At 39.7% G+C, this 21476-nt stretch overlaps 1 protein-coding gene across 1 annotated transcript; it reads right to left on the bottom strand.

Moving 5' to 3' along the window:
- Positions 1-1890: 1890 nt before the first annotated feature.
- LOC132983738 (glycoprotein endo-alpha-1,2-mannosidase-like protein) lies at positions 1891-19778 on the bottom strand. Its single transcript, XM_061050181.1, has 4 exons — positions 18723-19778; positions 15956-16065; positions 4129-4205; positions 1891-2808 (listed from the first exon to the last, which is right to left on the bottom strand). The coding sequence occupies exons 1-4, from the start codon at positions 19234-19236 to the stop codon at positions 2172-2174; spliced, it is 1338 nt and encodes a 445-aa protein (XP_060906164.1). The 5' UTR covers positions 19237-19778; the 3' UTR covers positions 1891-2171.
- Positions 19779-21476: the final 1698 nt, after the last annotated feature.

Genomic DNA, 21476 nt, shown 5'->3' on the forward strand with positions numbered 1-21476 from the left:
GAAACACCAAAGAGCAAAAAAAAAAAATGTCCGTCTTTTACTCAAATGGACAGCAGAGAGCCACAGTCAGAGGAACCTTTTTAGTTCATGCAGTCACATCTTAAGCTTTTAATATCTGATTCATTCTTTTTTTTGTTTTTTCCCTGTAAGAAGAAGGTAAGATGCCCCACCTCCTCCTTATATGGTTTATTTCCATTGAAGCAATCACCCCGACATTCAGATGAATTAGGTCCGGATTTATTTGGAGCATTTTAGCCGATTCTGACTTTTATGTTCTATCGTGTTTAGTTTATTGTTACTGTCCTTCCACTACATGTCAGATGGATTGACATCCTCTGATGCTGAACACCTGTGTTATAAAAGAAAAAAATATTTAAATTTCCCCCCCAAAAAAATTAATTCACAGATGAAATTTTCACAATAAAACAGCAGTTTCATTTTGAGAAAAAATAGACTTTCTCGTACTTGTATAGAAAGAAACCAAAATATAACAAATCCACTCGGTGTTTCCAGACTTTATGCTAAGCTAACAGACTGTGGCTGTACCTTCATATCAAAGAGAGAAATAGTATCTATCGGGATCTTTTTTGTCAGCCAGAATTTTTTTTTTTTCCCTCAACTGTCTGTTTCTCTAATTTCATCCTACTCATGACTAAAACACACTGTAATAAAACCTCTCCTCGCTCGCGTGGTCAAAGCTATTTATTGCTTTTAAACATCATTTGATCACCATTTCTGAAGAGCTCTCTGAGCAGAAAGACCAACATAAGTGTCTTGCACATTTTGAGAGCCGGCTATGTGTGAAAGCAGAACCACTAAAGATTTGCAGAATTGAAATAATTTCCATTTTCCCATGTTTAACTGCACAGAGGGAAATGAGGCTCTCACATGGTGACATAGTATTTATGAATATGACAGGAACTTCTTAGATAGCGGATGTGTTTGAGATGAGTAAGTCACATTAAATCAAAAGAGATCAGAGTCAGTCCTACGGAACATTTCAGAGGTCTTGACTGTCAATAGAAAATAGAAATATAATTCAGAGGACTCCTTCTCTCAGGCAGAATCCCTAAAAAAGTACTGGAGCACGGGGCGCCGATGGCCGAGTGGTTAGGGCGCACGCCCCACGTACAGAGGCTGTAGTCCTCGCAGCGGGCGGCTTGGGTTCAAATCCAACCTGTGGTTCCTTTCCCGCAATTCGTTCCCAACTCTCTCTGTCCCTGAATTCCAACTATCTGCTGTCCTGTCTTTACAATAAAGACAAAAGTAGAGCCCGACCAATTAATTGGCAAGACCATAATATCGGCCAATAATAGCCTGACTGTCGGTTAATTTTATGGCAGATATTCTCCGACATGACTAGATTTATTCCCTAGTCAAATGGCATTTCATTTGAGTTTCATTGTATTAAACTAGCAGTTCTCTTTCGCCAACTGAGTGTGCTATATGTGCGACAACAAGCATTATCACCCTCCAGAGTGTCGAGCAGCCATCTTGTCTGCGTTATATTGTATATCTTTTCCACAAGTGTTTGATACCTGCATTTGAGGGATCAACAGAATAAATGTCTATAACTATCTATCTCTACAGATGAAACATGGATCTAAGAAAGATATCGGCCGATATATCGGTTTTGTATTTTTTTCTCTCCCCAATATCGATATCGGCCCCAAAAATCCCATATTGGGCCCTAGTAAAAAGCCCATGAATCCCTTAAGGCAAATTTATTTGCACCTTAATACATTAGTCACAAGTGATTTGTGTGCTCCAGTACTTTCTTTGGATCCTGTCTGAGAGAAGGAGTCCACTGAAATATATCCTGAACGTGTAAGTTCCGTCTCTAAAAGCACCCACACCCGTTTATGGAGTGGCTCAAGTGAAAGAGTGTCCTTTTCTTTTCTTTCTTTTTAGAAAATGGAACAATTCTGCAGAATTCAGCTTTGCCTGAAAACAAACTTTGTGTCACCAACACAGAGTCATGTTCTCTCAGATCAGCATGTGTGCAGATGTAAACACGCCTGCAGAAACTCTCCCATTGTCAAGTCAATCAAAGTTAAAAGCATGTCCTTATGCACTCACATCCATACAGATCGATCTCTACATTCACTTGACTCTTTAACGTCAACACACTTCCACTAAAGCATGCTGTGTTAAGTCACTTTGATGAGCTCTCACATGAGCCACTGCTCCTTCTCCTTGTTGAACTGCTCAGCCCAGTTCCGAGTCAGCTCAAGGTAGTGATCGGGTCCATGGGGCTGATAGTCCAGGTACACACGGGTCACTGTTTTTTTAGGCACCGCCCTCTCTATCTGCGTCCCCTCGTGCCATTCATTAAAAGACGTGATGGCGACCATATCGGGCCTCGCGTTCAGCGCCGCCTGCAGGGCCGTCTCATAGTAACGCCCGTTCACCCTGTTGCGCAGGTTGTGGTTGTTCCACGGCCGGATGCTGGTGTCGATGTAACCCGGTCCGACGCTGGGGATGAAGAGCAGGTTGTTGCCGTCGCAAAACGCCTTGATGGCCTTCCAGTTCTGGTGAGAGGAGCCGAAGGAGAAACCGTTGGAGGCGAAGTACGAGTACATGCCGTCGAAGCCGCCCGCGAGGATGTCGTGCTTGTGCCGCTCCTCCACAATCAGGGCGATGAAGATGGAGTCGTAGGCTGAGCCGCGCACACTGTGTGAGCCGGTGGGAGTCAAGAACTCAGACCAGGACTCTGGTGGAGTCAGGTAGGAGTCGTAGACGTAAAAGAGAGGAAGACTCTTTCCGGTGCTGGTAGTAAACTTGTAAAAGGCTCCATGGTCACCGTACCTGTAGAAACAAGATTGAAGAGAAATGATTGGACCATTTTGTGCAAAAGCAATCAGTGGATTTATTTTGACTTCATTAAATTCAGAGGCTGTATTGTTCTTCACTCATGAGCAGCAGGTAGATGGTTTTTAAGCCCTGATAGTGAAAAAGTGGGAGCCGTAAATGTAAAAGCTTCTGGACGAGTCTGACAATGGAGAAGCGAGCAATTATCAGAGAATAGTTTGTTGCGGTGTAATCTGTTAGGAATGAAGATTTCTTGTGTTACAAGATGACCGTAGACAACGAGGACCCAAGAGGTGAGCATGCGTCAGGAAGGAAACATTTTCTGGAAAATTAAATTTGTGACAATCAAACTATCCGAAACATTCTTCTGTGTGATCTCTAAAGGGTTTCTACGGTTTCATTTGTTCAACAAGTGGAGGTTTTTGGTCTGATGGCATTAAAAACAAATAATTGTGATCATTTCCGCCGATTCAAGCTACATTGTGCAAAACAGAAGCGGTGAAAATGAACAAGGTCCAATTCCTCCTATTAAAAATGAAAGTATCATTAAAATGACTGAAGCTGAAATTTTAGGGGGAAATGAATGGACAATGTTACATGAAACCAGAACCAGTACTTTCAGGAACATCGCATAAATAAACATATCTCGTGAAAGATTTGACTGTAAAGTGTTTTTTTTTTTTTTTAAAGATTTAGTTGTGTGGATTTTTGTGCATTTATTGGAAAGACAGGACAGGGGAGAGAGAGTGACGAATGACATGCGGGAAAAGAGCCACAGATTATATTTGAACCCAGGCCGTCCGCTTTGAGGACTACGGCCTACATGGGGCACGCGAGCTAACCATTAGACCACCGGCGCCCCTGTAAAATGTTTCTGATGAAAGGGTCAGAGAGTGACTGACTCAATTTCTGCAAATTGAAAAGGACTTGCACATCTTTTTGGTGTGCATCAAAAAGAGAAGAAAATGTGTCAGTCTTCCACTTTTCTTGGCAAAATAAGACTTTATTTAATACGATTTCTTTGCTGTTTGGTGTTTTTAAGCACTTTAAAATGTAATGTCTTTGAGGGGTTTGGGGAGTGGAGTATGTATGTACTCCACAGCTGCCTACTTTTCAAACCAGAAAAGTATTTTTTGCCTCAAAAAGCTTTTCATAAGTCATGACAAACTGTCATTACATAATCAGAAAAGCTTTTATCTCAAAGTGTCTCGGCTTTGAAACCACAGATTTTTTTTTTTTCAACTGTGTATGAAATCTTGATTTGATTCATTTTGACCGAGAGACGGGGTGTGCAGCCCGACAGCCAGACAGACCTACCTGTCGATGATATATTTGATGTTGTCATGCACAGTCTGGTCGTTTCGTCCTCTGTACGGTTGGAGGTGAAATGCAACCTGGGAAAACATGCAGAAAGAAACACACCTTATTGGTTTCCATTAACTGTGTTACAGCTAATTAAAAAGAAAAGAGAGACGACCGTCAGCGCTCACAGAGGATCAACATTTAATCTCTAAAGTAGGCCTCTCACAAAGAGGGAAACAATAGGTCAATTAGATGCATATTATTTTAGAGTAACAAAAGTGCAAAACCAGCTAGTCACGCATTGCATGACATCAGGCGTCCCTTTTCTCTACACTTGTACCTTGTTCCAGATACTTGTTTACAAGTTTTAAAACAAACCTATGAATAAAAGAGTGCAACACTGACTTTGGTCGGCAGTAAACACGGTTAGACATTCAGACAGATCCTTTTGGACAGGATGTGACTGTGAAGGACTAGTATCCAATGGTTCATGACAAATCCTGTGACATTGTTTGAGATGGGTTTTCTTTTTCACACATGGTTGTTCTCCTCTGGAGATAATAAACGGCTCAGTTAGAGGCGTACAAATGTGCAATTGATGAGCAGCAGCAGCAGCAGCAAAGGAACAAGGGACCTGAAGTGACATGTACACAAAAAGTGCTTACGGTGAATATTTTAAGGCCCGGCCAGAGAGTTCAGTGAGTGTGAATTATGTATGATCAAAGTGAAACACTTTCCTTCTCAAGCAGTGGAAACCCAAGGGAAACAATGTGAAGGAACAGTGCCTTTTTTTTTTAAACATGATGCGGGCCAACAGCAACTTAATGGATGTGAGATGTCACAGAGTAGACTACATGAGGCGGACCTAAAGTATTTTTGTGCGATTTTTGTCTTATTCAGGACAAAAACTTAGTGGAAGTCTGCATTATTCAGATGATTGAGCGAAGTGCTTACATCCCTCCTGCTAACAAGCTCACTATGACTTATGCTAAGATTTGACTTTTACCATCTAAACCATATCAGCATGCTAAAATGTGCTACTCAGCACTACAGCTGGGCTGATGGGAATACCATTTGTTTTGGTTTTTTATTTAAGGTATAAACCAAAGGCTCAAATAATCATGACGTTGAACTGATTATGACCATGAAACATGAAACTGTCAGATATTTAAAAATTCATCCACAAGGAAACCGGAATGTTTGTAGCACATTTTTAATAAGTCTATATAATTTGAAAAAATTGATACATTACTATTGTGCATTGTGTTGAACCAGACTTTGGTTTGTCTTTCTTTGCAGCCTTTTGCTCGACTTGTCCTTAGATTAGCTACATTATAATTTATTTACCACTGATACAGTATACAACACAATGGATGCTATATCTTCTCTAGAAAGAGAAAAAAAACAGATGCACTTTGACCTTTTGTTGAGGATGTGTTCCTCATACATGATTTATTTACTGTCCAGCTAGCTGAGGTCAGCGCTACTGCACGTTCTTGTTGTTGCTTTGACCGGTTTTGAGTCTACCAGTTGCATGCAAAGGCATTTTGGTCTGCATGCGGGGATAACGTCTTGCAGAAACAAAAACAAAATTGAGCTTCCAGACAAATTCCCATTCATGTCAGGCTACCATTTTATACTAGTGGAGACTTCTCATTGACAACATACAAAGCCTTCTGGAAACACAGTGAAGGTCAGGGCAGCTCTGAAGTCATTAGGAGTTTCCCAATAGGTATCTTGAAAGTCTGAGCAGCTCCCCAAAAACTTTTTTTTCGATCCATTTTACAGCTCAATTGAAGATATTTCTCTCTGAATGTGTGTGGCTGACAGACTTGAGTATGCAATCCCTAGAGCCTCGCAACCAACAGGGCTGAGAATGATCATAAATCAAGTGAAAACCTGCAGGATTAGAGAGCATAACTCACTATCCTAAACAAGGACTTTGCGAAGATGAATGATCTATGTGAAATATTCTGGATTAGGGGCAATGTTTAGGAGGCGAATGATGCACAGCACTCTAAAGTTTTTGTTTTTTTATGAAAAAAATGCTTTAGGCAGCTTTGAGCTTGTCACTGTGACATTGAGTATAAGTGTGCTAATGGGTGAAAGTGATGTTTGGAATAAACTAAAGCCTGAAAAAATGTTTAACAATGAAGATGTCAAGGGAAGAACAAGCCTGAAAAACAGCATTACTTGTTCCACTAATGGATATTTTGAGTGTTTTTAAGTGTAACATACATTTTGATAGTGTAAAATGCACCGGGCTGGAAAATCAAAAAATCAATAAGAGAAAGACAGAGAGAGAAATATCCTGGCAATCTAATCATATCTTGGCCTGAAAACAGTGTTTATGAAGCCCTAACTCTCGTAATGTCTTGCTTCTCGTAATAAGAAAAAAAATATGGACCTGTTCTGGAAAACCGAGGTGGTATGAGACTAGTAATCTGGCATACTGGGCATTTTCCCGATGGGCCGACGCTGTATAATTTATAACTCATCTGTTTTGATTTTATGAAGGATAAGCGTTCGTCACAAAAAGGCACAGACATGTTTTGGGGAGCCAGCATACACAAGAATCAAATTTTTTTACCCTTTCTTACACCACTAATCTAATATACTTTTATGTAACCCAAGAGTTGAACATTAACCATCTTTTTTTAAGAACTCTAAAACAAAGATGTTCAAAGTGACAATTTAAGCTGATCAAAAACTTGATTTCAAACTCCTGCACGTCGTCTAACTTGCAAATGCACTTAAAGACGATGTTTCAGTACCCAAAAAATTGCTTTTTAGTTCATTACAATACAGTCTTATGCACCTATCTTATAAAATTGATGTGCAGGGTATTTATTAAAGATATATAGAACATAATATAATATGTTACATTTACAAGTAAAGAAAACTACTTGTAGCTTGTTTAAAAAAAAGAAGAAGCTAGAACTGTTGTGTTAACAAACGACCCACCTCTGATAAAGGCAGATAGCCGATCATAGTTTAGGATTTTTGGGGTGGCACCTGTGGTGGCCAATCAGATTTCAAGGGGGGCCAATGCCACCCCTGGGCGCCCTTCTAGACACGCCCTATGGGAATTGCTTCTCAGCTTGGTAATGCTTTGGGGAAATAATGTAATAGATAAAAATCAACACGGATAGTGATAACTTGATGATGTTTTTGCAAATTGTCAGGGGCCGGTTTGAACAACAAAAAACACCAGAATCAAATTTTGTTCGCAGTCCAGCCCTGACTCATTGTCATAAAAGCTGTTATTGTCTCCTGCTCACTGCAGCAGATCACAGGCCACAAGAAAACTCAGCTCATTTTGCAAACACACCGGCCCATTGCTCGGTGGTAATTTGCAGGTAAATGAGACAGAGTCGACGCACTTTAATACCTCATAAACATCGACAGCAAGAGCCTGGAACACCTCCAGCTTGATTTATGCTGAGCAGACTGGAATTTAGTGCCATGTTATGCAGAAACACTGAGGGAGGATGATGAGCCAACACGGAGAGAAAAGGTCCAGACCTTCATAACAATGAGATCAATTTGAACTAAGTTGAGAACATTTTCTTATGCAGGAGTGTCAGCATCAATTCTGTGGTCCACACTGGTGGAAACTCATAATAACAGAAGGTCATGTAAGTGTAAGGGAAGCTACACGGTACATTTGGGAATAAGAAAGAGTGGCTGATCATGGGGCACCCCTGGGTCTTATTCCTCTGTGTACATGCAGCAACATGGCCTACTTACTTGATAGAACTTTTACAGCCCCTCAGGGTGCAGATTGTTCAGGGAGGCAAACTGAGTCATGGGACCAATGATGCACATTTCCCCTCTACTCCCACCCCTCCTGCACCCAGCTTCCAATACCCCCCACACTGTCCCCATCAAACCGCCCCCACCCTCCCCTAGGCAGAAAGACTATTCTAGCTCCTCTTCAAGCTAAGGTCGAGCAGCAGCACTACTGTGGAGGCTCCATGTGATCTGCTCTCCGACTACAAAAATACAAACTACACGAGCTGTGTGTGGGTGCTGCTGGAGAACTTATATAATAAAGAGTACATTGCTTTTCTTGTACACCTTAACCCAGAGAGGGGTCGGTGTGTTTTTAGCAGTGTGGTGTGGGATTGTTAGTATGAAAGTTGGATTTGTTTCTGGTGAGCTACTTCTGCTCACGTTCACATTTATCTCGTTTTGAGCTTATCAAATATGTGTTTAAGTGGAAAGTTTCCTGTCTAGAGTTGCATATGCCACTATCAGTAAATACAGCCTCCCCAATATTGGAAAAGCCTCTTTATGATAAGAGGTAGTGAAAAAATACATTTACCAAAGCCAAACTCCATCTTCCTCTGCTACATGGTCAGATATCTCTTGTGTTTTATACCTAACATGTTTTAAAGCTAAATCCCCCTTTTTCCTTTCCTTGTGAAATATTCACATATTTGAAACTCAGAGCATAAACAAAATGTTATCCAAATCCTAAACCTACCCATACTTAATTAACTTCAAGCTTTAAGTAGCCAGCAAAGCAATATTTCAATAGAAATTGTACTTTTAGAACTCAATTTCATTACAGGCAAGCTCAATGTGCTTTACAAGGAGGGTTAAAATATAGGAATATGGAGCAGCGATGGCCAAGTGGTTAGTTTGCACGCTCCATGTACAGAGGCAACTGCCCAGGTTCAAATCCGACCTGTGGTTCCTTTGCCGCTTGTAATCGCCCACACTCTCTCCCTCGATTTCTGACTCAACTCGGGTGTAGAGACCACTTTTTTTAAAGCTTTTTTACTCGTCTCGTCTCAGTCTCGGACTGGGCGGAATCCGTATTTTAAATCAAGACTGATCAAGAACACCCCTGGAAAGGCTATTTTTCTACATCATTACTGTGATTAGCAGAAAAATACCTCTTTCCAATAGAACAAATTACTTCAATTCATTTGTAGTTTGATTATTTTATTAATATCCACCTCATGACATCAAACATTTCACTTTTTTCCTTTTAGCGGTTTTCATTTAGCTTTTGATCAGTAACGAGTTCCTTTTTCTGTAGTTATCTAAATGTCTTAAACCTTCAATCTACTAGAAGGTCCTTACTTTATTTCAAAACAAAAGCAGGTTTGAATTCAAAGAGCAAGTCAAGAACTCTCTGTTTGTGAGACATTACAAAATTTCAAAATAAAAGCCCATTTTATTTTTAAATGCAAATAATTAAATACATGATTAATCACGATTAGAAATGTAAATCGTTTGACAGTCCTCATGGAATACAAGGGAGCAAAATTATGAATAAGTTACAGAAATCAAATCAATAAACCATTTATCCAACAGGAATCAGATACACCACATAGAAGTCAAACATTCAATCACACAAAAAACAAATTAATGATAAAAACATATAAAAACACAGCCGTACAGCCAACCACGTGGTGGTGACTTATTCGTATGCTTGGAGAATAGATAGGTTTAGAGTCTAGCTTAAAGTAAAGACAGATGTGATCAACCTCAAAAGGACCCCCCCCCCCCCCCCCCAGACTTAGATCTAATTCTATGGGTACGACTAAAAGACCAGAAATGTACTCCTAAACTGAACCATGAGTCACTGTTGTAATCTGTCCATTGAAGAAGTGCTCTCTTTCGAAATAAGCATGATTATGTTCCACTTTAAAGATTTCTCTCATCCTCCTCCAGATAACAAATCAAGTGAATGAGGTGTTAGTGGAGGCCAACAGACCTCTACACCTCCATAACTCACTCCCACTTAAACCTGTGCTGGCTTCACTTCACTATACACACTTCTGCGGTCTCAGGGAAATGGTTAACAAATACACTTTGAACAAAACCATGTAACATATACTGACTCATTTGGACAAACATCACATGAATTAAACTTGAAAATTAAAATTCTGCTTCACTTTATTTGAATAAAAGAGCTGCGATGATTAGTCTTGACATTTGTTAGAAAAGATAAAAAAGATAAATAACTACAGCAAATACATTTATTGAAGAAAAAGAATGTCCGGCTCCAGCTTCTCCCATTAACCTAGGAATGTCATACAGTGATATTTAGGGTACTATGTTCACATTTTTGTATGTGTACATGTTAATAAAGAAAGTTACAGTACAATTCTATAATTCATAGAAAACAGGTGCTTTGAAAAGTATTTGACTGAAGTGCTTAGTCAAACGCACAAGATATATATATATTTTTTTACTTTTCAGGACTTCAGGGGCTCCGTAGAGTGCTCATTTTTCTGCAAGTTATTTGAGGCGGAAAACATGATTTTCTTCATATTTGACGAGGATTGACAGCTGCCGCTCTTGAGTAGTTCTCTTTGTGAAAAAGCAAAGCTACGAAGAGAAGAAAAGCTGAGAAGATATTGAACTTTAATTTACAGTCTATGGTCAATACATCACTGCTGTAGGAAGTTGTCTTCATGTATATGTGGAATTGTTGCATGTTTTGTATGATCTCTATTTATGTACTTTGTAATTCAAAACAAATTTCCCTTTGGAGAAAATAAAGTATATCTAATCTTATCCTATCTTATAACATAAAAATGCTTTGGTGTAATGACAGACTCAAAAAAAAGCTATTACTTTAAAAAATCTGCTCTTTAAATGACAGAAGTGTAGCCACTTTGCCTTTAAAGTATTGCAAATAGGTGTATTTCCTGAATCCAAGTCTTATTTATATATTTATTTGTTGGCAGTTTCCACTTCTCCTGTGGGACCATCTGTCCTCCTCACTTGGGTTTCCCTCCCTCCTTCAGGTCTGCCTTTCAGCAGAAAAGAGCAAAGACATTTTTCAAGATTGTATCTTAGGGAACGTTTGCATCAGAGTTCCAAATGACCAGAGCCAAAGCTCTTTAACTTGTCAGCGTTTTTCTGAATAATTTTTTTTTTTTAAATATGCAAGAAGAAGCACAGAAAGATAAATGGCCATCTGTGCAGAGGGACTGGGAGGAGTTCATGAAGAAAAAGGAGAACCTGGAAGCAAACATTACTCTAAGAGGATGCTCGGTATATGCTGCACTTAACATGCTGCTTTGGTTTTCCTCGCTCTGCTGTCTGATTAATATACTTTAAATGCTCTCATAAGATGAAGAAAAGAACCTTCTCGTGTTTCTGAAATGCTCGGTTGATTTAGACAGAGCTTGACACAGTCTGTTTCACTACACATGCTTCCTTTACACTTGTTATGGAAATGTCATGCTTGCTGGCTCACTGATGACAATAAAACATAACATTAAGTTCAGTCTATAAGATCTTGTCCTGACACCATCATGTGTAAAACATTATCAGCTCAGCTATGCATGTCTAATCTGAGGGTTCTTGATTTGCCGGCGGAGAGGTTCATTATTTCTTCGCCTGCAGCCACACAACAAATTAAACAAATGTGGTTTCAATGCTGACGGACTGGCCTGACAAACCTTCTGTCTCCAATCAGATTTGTTTATATGGAGGAGGACGGCAATGTGTATGACATCTCTGCTGGAAAACAAATCTTTATCTTTACATCAGGAAACACATACTGGCATAATATTGAATTTATTATATGAAACGTCTTTGATTCAAGATTAACTTTATTGTCTCCCAATGTTATAAATTTGTCTTGGGCTGTTCACCCATGCTGCAGCCATTTAAAGACAACTATCAACATCATTCACATTAAACATAAAACAATGGACTTAAGGGCCCGACCGATATGAGATTTTTGGGGCCGATACAGATATGGATTATTGGGCAGAAAGAAATCCGATACCGATATATATATCGGCCGATATCTTTCTGAGATCTTTTTTTTTTATCTGTAGAGAAAGATAAAGATCTACACATTTTTGTGTTGATCCCTCAAATGCAGTTATAAAACACTCAAGGAAAAAAGAAAACAGTATAATGGAGATGAGATGATCACTCAACTGGAAAGTAACTGCACATGTACTTGAATCACCGCTTGACACTCTGGAGAGTGATAACGCTTGTTGTAATCCGTATAGCACAGAAAAGGAACTGCTAGTGTAATAACAATGTTACTCAAATGTATTGATATAGATATATATATTTGACTGGTGAATAAATCTAGTAATATCGGCACATATCTGTGATAAAATTTGCCAACACAGATAGTTACTGGATATGCTAATGTCGGCCGATATTATCGGCTTGTCAATTAATCTGTCGGGCTCTAATCATTATGAAATAATGTCCAGAAAAAAAAAATATATATAAAAAACATCAGGTTCTCAAAATACCCGTGCAAAAATACAAAGATGCATTATAGTCTCGAACTCTGTATGCAAATATGTGATGGGTCACTGATAATCTTACTGTCTTGCCTTAAAGTACTATGTTCAACAACAGTATGTAGGGAAGTGTGATGTTTGGCTCTCATAATTTTCCATGCTGTCCGAAAAAAAAAAAAAAAAAAAACTTTAAACAGTGTTGTATCTTTTAACTTTTTTTCTAGGTCAATGGAATTTAACCTGCATGAATAAACGGCTTAAAGAAATGCAAATACTCATGTATTGTGCTGACTTTAAGTTTTTTGGTAAAGCTGGTGCTGCTTTTGTTACAGTAATCCCAAAAATTCCTTGTTCTCCTCCTAAAATGCAAAAAGGGTCCAGTGTCTCTGCAGTGCTCAGGAAGTGATCTGGCACCTCTCCAGCTACCAGACCAATTTTTCAGATTTGGTCCACACCGGGACTTGAACTGCCAACCTTCCTTACAACCCAACCCAAGTCCAGACTGAGCTACTTCCATCATTAGATGACATGTATCTAACTGGGACTCAAATAACCAAAACATCTCAACAACATGGTCCCTGATGTCCTATGAACATCAATTGAACATCTTAGGATTGTTTTAACCACGTATTAGCTGATGTTTCTTTCAGCGTCTATAATTGTACAGAAAATAAAATGAAAAAAAATGCTCTTTGCATGTGATGCCTTCGCTTGTCCAAACACCAAATATATTCAGTTTAAAATGATATGACAAAGAAAAGCATCAATCACTTGATGTTAAAGGCTACAACTACAGCATTGTTTCACAACCTGGGGTCCTGGCCCCCCTGGTTTTCAAATAAAATATTATTATCGTAGGAGGGGTGTGAGGCTTTGTGTGCACTGCAAGAAGAAATTAAGAATGTTGTTTTTTTTATTACTATGTATCTCTTGTTTTTGTGTGGGTCCTGGGGGGCTCAGCTTATCCTCCATACAGGTAGGGGGCTTTAAAGGAAACAAGGTTAGGAACCACTGATCTAGAGAACAGTTTGGCTTTCTTTTTAATCTCTGCTTTAAAGAGGTCATATTATGCCCTTTTTGGGGTTCGTATATTTAATCTATGTACCTACTTTTGTACGTTCACAATATCTAAAGTTTGAAAAAAGTGTCTGTTTTCATGTACTGCTCCTCCTTGCTCCCTCTACGCTCTGAGTCCGTCAGCTACGCTCTGCTGAGCCCACACTGTTAGACCCCACGTGGGCCAAGTCTGCTCTGATTGGTCTGCCGATCCGCTCTGTCGTTATTGGTCAGTTGCTCAGCATGCGTCTCGGAAATTTCAACATGAGCTGCAGGGCTTGCCACAACGAGCCAATGGACTTAGATCAGTGATCTCACACTGACAATGACGTCGGACTGACAATTTTTTTTCGAGGGGGGCTAGAACCGAGCATTACATGCGGCTAATGCTACAGCTAACAGGAGGAGGTAGGAGAAGCCGCGTTTCTGCGGACTTTGAATTTTTGCACATAGATGTGCCTAAACATGCACAGGACACTTGGAAAACACACTAAAGGGCATATAAAACCAGAAAAAGCATAATATGGGACCTTTAATGTGTTGATACTAAATGATAATAATGATCCTTTATCAATAAATCATTCCACCTCTAAAAAGCAGATCAACTCGAACAAACCCTTAAAGCAATCCAGATGCTTTTATCTTGTTCCCCTTTCACATCAGCTAGCATATTACTCTTAACTTAAAGATATAGTGTGTTACACAAACGCTGTTGATGCATTATTAATGGCACCTGCTATAACATAGAAAAACTCTTACAAGCCTGTCCCTCTTACATGTCATTTCAAATTGATTTGGAAAGGAGGTTCACTTTTAGTTCTGAGACGCTATCTGTATGAGCATAAAGACATAAACACATTATGTATCTGTCTTATTGTTTATGTAACAGACTTTTTAGTCTTTAAGGCGAAAAAAAACCTTTAAACTTAAGAATCAGAAGTGATCAGTGTGTCATTCTGTTCATTTAAGACTGACACATGTCATCAAAGAATGTGTTGTAATCTCTCTCTTTTCATCTCTGTCTTTATCTAGAGAGAATCCAACATGAATAGAATCACATTACGGGTCAGCATTTCCTGTTGAAGTTAAGTAAGCTTTTGATTCAGGGGCAGGCTGCAGGGAACCAACATGGGCGGCAGTTATATCCAACAACATGCCATTTTCCAACCTAATTGGCAATTGGTCATGTGGTTCTGCTCCCCCCTCCCACCTTTATGTGCTGCTGATGATCATTCAGGCCTCACTGAACAACTGATCCAGCAGCAGCAGCAGCAGCAGCTCTTTGACCTGTTTTTGCTCTAAAGCCGGAGATGTCACTGCAGCTGTAAACATCCTGAGTCAAATCCCTAAGTAGCAAAGACAGCTACATAGGAGGCAGCAGAGTGAGTTCTACAGCTCTCAATCTTACTCTCCCGTGACAAAAAGAAACTGCAGCTTCTGTGTATAACTCACCAAAGCACACTGGCCAGTTTGAGATAATTACTCTGAGCAGTGAAACGCTCTCAGCTACAACTCAATGAAGCATTAGCAATAAGCCATGTCTGTATCAATATTCTCTTAGTAAAGCAAATAGATTGGCAAAATAACAGACAGGTTTTGTGAATAAAGCAAGTATGCACACATCAAGCGGACTCATTGTACTTTATGGAGTGCCTCAAGGCTCTATGCTTGGACCACTTTATTATCTCTTTACATCAATCTTTTGTGTCACTCTGCCAGAAATTGAAACAATACTTATTGGAATGCAAGTGATTGTGTTTTATAGCTCTGGATTTTCTTTCCCAGGTAGATTTCATATATGCAGACTTCCCACACAAACTAAGTAATCCATGTTTATATTTTTACAGCTCAGGGGAAAACTATACAACCTATTTCCATTTGGAAAAAATATAGGTATTTATATGTTAAAAACCCTTTGAAGAAACTTGGTCTATGGTTTGATTGTTTTAAGAGAAATACATACATTTTTAATTTTAAATTAAGAAATGGTTTGTTAAAACCACCTTTTCAAAGGTTTTAGATTAATTTGTTTTGCACAAGTGCCTCCATCTGTTAAATGGTATATAATAGCACATAGCACAGAAATAGCACAGAATTGTGTCGAATTTCTAAAATGTTAAAAAATTATTTGGTTTGTATTACAAATTGTGAAAGCTCTCTATGTCCATTACGAGTTTCTCTGACATTTTTCATAGAAAGAGCCAAAAAAAAGTTAATCTTGCAGTCATTATCTCAGATTACAAGACATATATCCGCTGTCCAGAGTTTGAACAGGGATGGCAAGAAAAGCCTTCTTGTTTCTGTTCCAGCCACTTGGAGCAATCTCCAAATGGAAATCAAATTAATGAATATGGCGTCTCTTGCTGAATTAAAGAGAACAGAGAACTTTTGACAAATGCTTCTATTCTTAATTGTATCTTTTCTAATCCTGTCTCCATTATTTAAGGAATGTAGGTTTGTTTTATCTTGGATTTTTTCCTCCCATTTGTTTCAAGTCTTGCACACTTTCACACACATAATCAAAATGTGCTGATGCCTTTTACCTTGAGGTTGTGTCGATAAGCAGCATCCAGTACAGCTGGTACTAAATCCTCAGCGGGTTCCCCGTTATCGTCAGCCAGGCCGGGAGGATACCAGGACACGACCAGGACCCCTTAAAACACACACAATTCATGAGTTTGATCATCTTAGCTGGACTAAATACAATACAGATGAGAATCTGTGTCTACAATGTATTAAAACCTCTGAGACTTCCCTCTTACCCATTGTTCAAAGAAAACATAGATTACACAGTTTGCAAGAAATGCTGATAATCCTGCAGGGAGAAATTGGAGCTGGAAACCCTTTGCTTTCATTAATCAACAGCGAGGTTTTCATGCAGCTCTTCAGACAGTTTTACAGACTCATCTGATACCGTGAAATGAACACAGCCAGTTGCACTTTTACTGGACATATTATAAATATCTGTCCTGGGAATCCATTAGGGTAATTACCACATGTTTTGTACAGGACTCAAACAGATGGTAGGGTAGCTAGGTGTTAAATGGATGGGCAGATTATGAGACAAATAGGCCCCACAGAGAGTGGAAATTTGAAACACAAAAAACAAAAACCAGCCCTTTGTGTTGTTCATGTGATCCTAACTGGCAATGTCTCTGGGTGATTTGTGTTGGTTCTGTGTCTTTATGTGGTTGTTTGGGGTCTCTGTCTCTCTGTGTCTTTGTTGTTGTTTTGTGTCTCCTTGCAATCTTTTTGCATATCTTGTTCTGTTTTATTTTCTACAACTGCATCTTGTCATGTTGTTGTTTTGAGGTTCTTTGATGAATTTCAACCCTTTGTGGTGATCCTCTATCTCTAAGTGGTCATTTTTCCATGACTTTTGCATCTCTTTGTTGTAATTGTATGTTTCATTTCCGTGTAATTGCATATCTCTGTAGTTGTTTTGCTTTTGTTTCACATTGCTTTTAAGTAATTTTGTGATTTTTTTAAAAAAATTCTGAAAAATTGAAACTTGTGGTTGTTTTGGTCCCTTTCAGATTGTTTTGCTTCCTTGTTTCAATGTTTAGTAGGTCTTTGTAGACATTTAATTTACTTGTCAACAAGAAATATGCACTCACACTTCAAAAAGAGGCTTTTCCCCTGATGCCCTCTGACTCATTTGGTCACTAGACATATGTCTGATAGGCCTGTTCAGTAATCCATGCATAGTTGTATGCCCAACTGTTTTTTTGTACCCTAATATATACATTACATGCACCGATGTCCAGCACTTGACTGATGAATTTGCATCTCCATCTTTTCACCATATATTATGTCTTGTTTAAGTGGAAGTTTCTCTATGTGCAGCTCGAGTGTGTGACAGCTCATAAATTCCAACAGTAAAATGCAACCTCACGCTCTAATGCTGGGTAAGAAATGACTTCATAAAAGCCAAAGGGTGCCTGGCACCAGAGGTTCCTGGCACTTTAAGGTAGTTAATTAAACTCCTGTCAGCTAGCTGTGACGCTGTGTGGGATTACAATACCCAACTAAGTCTTTAAGAATATGGCCACAGCTCTTCATTTTATTTATGAACCCCAGTAAAGTGGAGGGGAATCAGTCGTCAAGCCAAGTGGAACTGTTTCGAGTTTGGCTGCATGGCTGGGTTTTCTAATTTAATGGATTGTTTTAACTAGAGATTGTGAGCCGGCGCTCCCATAATCCATCTGTCGCTGCGATGACCAGACTGGATGGATCGTCTGGTCATCATTCCGGATGGTGTACAATAACCTACTGAGCCGCCGGGCAGAAACATCAGGGCCTATCATGTGTTGGCTGCTGATAGCTGCATAGACCAGGCTGTTACGCGATACCCAGCTACGGGATTCTGCAGCCTTTTAGGAAGGCAGTACTAGATTTTAAGAACACTAACAACATACCGTTCAATACTTTATGAGACATCTGAAAAACTGGTTTATGACTTAAGTCCTTAGCCTGGAAATTAAGGACATATGGATGATTTATCCAAATATTTAAGTCCAAAATCAAAAGCAAATCATATCACAACTTTATCATTTAGAGTACATTTTTCACCGTAGGGGTTTTAAATCTGGTCTGTCTTCATTCTTAAGACGTGTGGTTTCTTTAATGAGTTGAGTTGATTTTTGACTGTAAATGGAGAGGAGATGCGAACACTGGAATAAAAAATGATATTCCATTAATGTTAAATATGTTTAGATATTGCCTTTCAAGGGAGATGTAGCCTAATGACAGGTTATTATAGCTTTGATATACCTGATTTTGTTGATAAAAGTAATGATTCCAAAACAGACAACATTATGTAATACAGTTAAAAAAGCCTTCAAGTGGAACAGTTAATATATTTAAATTCATGTTTATTTTTTTTAAATTAGGTGTCATATTGAAATATATGCTTATTGATATCCTGACACCAATTTCAAGCTGTTTAACCCTTTGGGACATCTTGTGTTGTTAAAGTACATTAAACTAAGCCACACTTTTAATTTTTTTTTGGCTCGATTTTGAAATGATGATATTCAGAATATATATATTTATGAAGCCTACAGACGTTGCTCTGAAGATTACTGGGGCTTTTTATCTATAGAGTTTGTCTATTTGCTGTGCAGGACAGAGCGCAGCAGAGATGGAGGACTTAGAGCTGAGCGTGAGGAGCTGTCCGGTGGTTGTGTGGTGCTGAAATGTTTAGAGCGTAAGTGCAGCAGTTCTGCGTTTACAGAGGCAAAACTCTCAGCTGTTTTTTTTCTCCACCTCTCAGAAACCTAGCGTGCCCGTTACATCCCTGAACTATACCTGCTGCGGAAGCCCCAATCTGCTCCATGTGGGACTCCAACACGTCCGGGTCTCTGGAGCTGTACGGACTGAGCTCGGGGTAAAAACTGGAGCCGATGTCCTCGGGGGGCATGTGCCTGCCTCTCGGATAGCTTGATGCGATTTTCGGGTCCCAGTGTGGAACCAGGATGTGGTCCCAATGAATGTATTTGCCGTCCATGTGCGGGGTGCCGTACCAGGTGTAATAAAATATATGAACATCGTAAAATATGGTCCCCTCGGGGCCGGAGTTGGACAAAACTGCTTTCGTGTCGCTGCCTGCGGGCTGCTGGGCTTGACCCGGGGGCGAGGTGGCGTCCCGGGACACGGAGCGCCTGTCCACCTTCCCTGCCATCATCGGCAGGGGGTCCAAGCCCGGCGCAAGATCCGAGAAGCCGTCAGTGGGCTTCAGAGTCCTCAGTCCCATCATGGTCCCAAAGATGAATATGGTGAAGAGAAGCAGAGCTATGCAAGCTTTTCTCCGGAGTCTTGCCATGTTTGACCGGACAGGTACAAGCTGCAAACGGCTCGGACGAGACAAGGAGCACAAATAAACCTCACTGCCCTGGGAGTTATTGAGAGTTCTCCTCGCAGCCTCTACGAGCTGTTCTTCACCGTGTCCTGCACTGCTTCCAGAAAAAGGTCAAATCCTTCTGAGTTCATAGCTCAAAGGTGGTTACATGATTGCAGTCCAGCATCCAAACAAACTACCCGGGGCAGTTTGGGGTAAAGTTGCTAACTTTCTTCTGCATCGTCAGATCCCTTTTTTCATTGTGCTAACGTTCGTATTAAAAACTGTGAGATATTACCGCAACGGAAACTAGTCTGTATGTCCTTCAGCTCAAGTCGGAAAAGCTGGAAATGTCGTCCTTGTGTTGTAACAAGACGGATAATCCCGATGTTGTTCCAATTAAGTCGTTTCCTCACTGATCCCCATATAGTCACTCTCCCCCTCTCTCTCTCTCTCTCTGTGTGGATCTCTCTCCCTATTTGTCTCTCTGAGCTATTCATTCCTCCAGCCGGCTGCCTGTCCCGCCCAGAATCGGATCCGTCCACCTGACACCTGACACATGATCGGCGTCGAGACGCAGCGTAATGCTCTCCGCTGCTGGGGGGGGGGGGGGGGGGGGGGGGGGGTCGGTGGTGAATTGGGTTCTTCATTACACAGTCCATTTTGGATATCAAAGGGGCGGGCTGATCTGATTTGCTTTTACTTATTTGTTGATGGCTGCGGGGAATAACGCAAACCCAATAGCCTATAGGCCTACGATCAAGAAAAAAAAAAAATTACTGTCTGCTGATAAAAAGAAGATAATGTTTGATTACAGTTCTTTCACTCTTAAAGAAGGAACATCAAAATGACTCAAAACAGAGTCCATTAATATATTATCTTATCTGGAGTCACACCGACCAGTTGTGTGTATATATATATATATACATATATATATATATATATTTTTTTTTTTTTTTTTTTTTTTTTTTTAACTTGATAAAGTTTGCCTGGACGGCTGGCTAAGTTGCTGCCCTGCCAAGTTCAGAGTTACACTGACATCTAGCGGCAATTTCATAGAACATACGTGCACTTCACTATGCTGCATTTCAGGTAGGCCTATGTTGGGAATAAGGCGGCCTACTTTTTAAACTGTTGCATTTTTAATGATGCAGGGAACAAAAAATTCTTAAACAATTGAGGCAAAAACGTATTATTATTATTTGTATTATTGTTATGTGAGGCAGGTTATTATGACATTTTCTATTGGGCCCACTTCCGCCTTTGAACAAAAAGTATAGGCTACGATACAGAAGGTTTTCCTGGAAAGCCACATGTCGCCAAAAGGACGTCAGCCTTTATTAGTCAATTACCTTGTTGCAGCTTGGCTTGAGTCCAGCAGTGAGATCCAAACATTTTGGCCTGCTGCCAACATATTTCACCACTGTGAATGAGTTGACTTGCTGACATTAACGTTTTCTTTGTCCACGGATTAATTTGTCTTGATAGCGGGGGATCTTCCTAAAGTTATTGTTGTTTAATTAGCCTGTACTCATAAGCCATATTCTATTTCAAAAAGAGAATATGCTCAGCAGATAGACGTGAAGAGTGAAGAGTCTTAGTTGAAATGCGATCTGGATATTTAGCGTAAAGAAAAAAATATGTTTGCATTGGAAAAATCCGTTTCTTTAAATCCAACATCTCAGAACAAAACAGATTTTATAAACATTGGTTATATATGTTTGTTTGTTTTGTAATGGTTGTGTTTGACTTCAAAGTAACTACGTACTGAAATATCCCCTCGTTTTCTTATTTCAGTTTTTTCATTCACCTTTTCTTAGAATATTTGTCTCATTAAATTAAATCACTTATCAGACTTTTGTTTTTTGTCTTGAATGCAAAACTCCACAAAAACGCTCTACTGTTTGACAAACATCTCTGATTTACAGTTACCGTGTATATACATTTAGTAATATTTCATGCTGTAGGTTATGTAGGCTAATCTTTAGGGTCTCAGTAGGCCTGTTTTGCGGGCCCACAAGGGGTCGTTGTGGTTGTGATGAAATCGACAGGTAGGCTATCCTCCACCAGGCCTTACACAAACTGAGGAGCTGGGAATTAGTGTTCAGGTTGATCTCCAAAGATGTATTTATTAAAATAACAGGCCTACACCTTCCATCTTAATACAGGTCATGGAGGCTAAACTATTCGTTCAGATATTCAAATATGAAATTATCCTGAAATGG

Source organism: Labrus mixtus, chromosome 11, assembly GCF_963584025.1.
Source record: "Labrus mixtus chromosome 11, fLabMix1.1, whole genome shotgun sequence".
Lineage (NCBI taxonomy): Eukaryota > Metazoa > Chordata > Actinopteri > Labriformes > Labridae > Labrus > Labrus mixtus.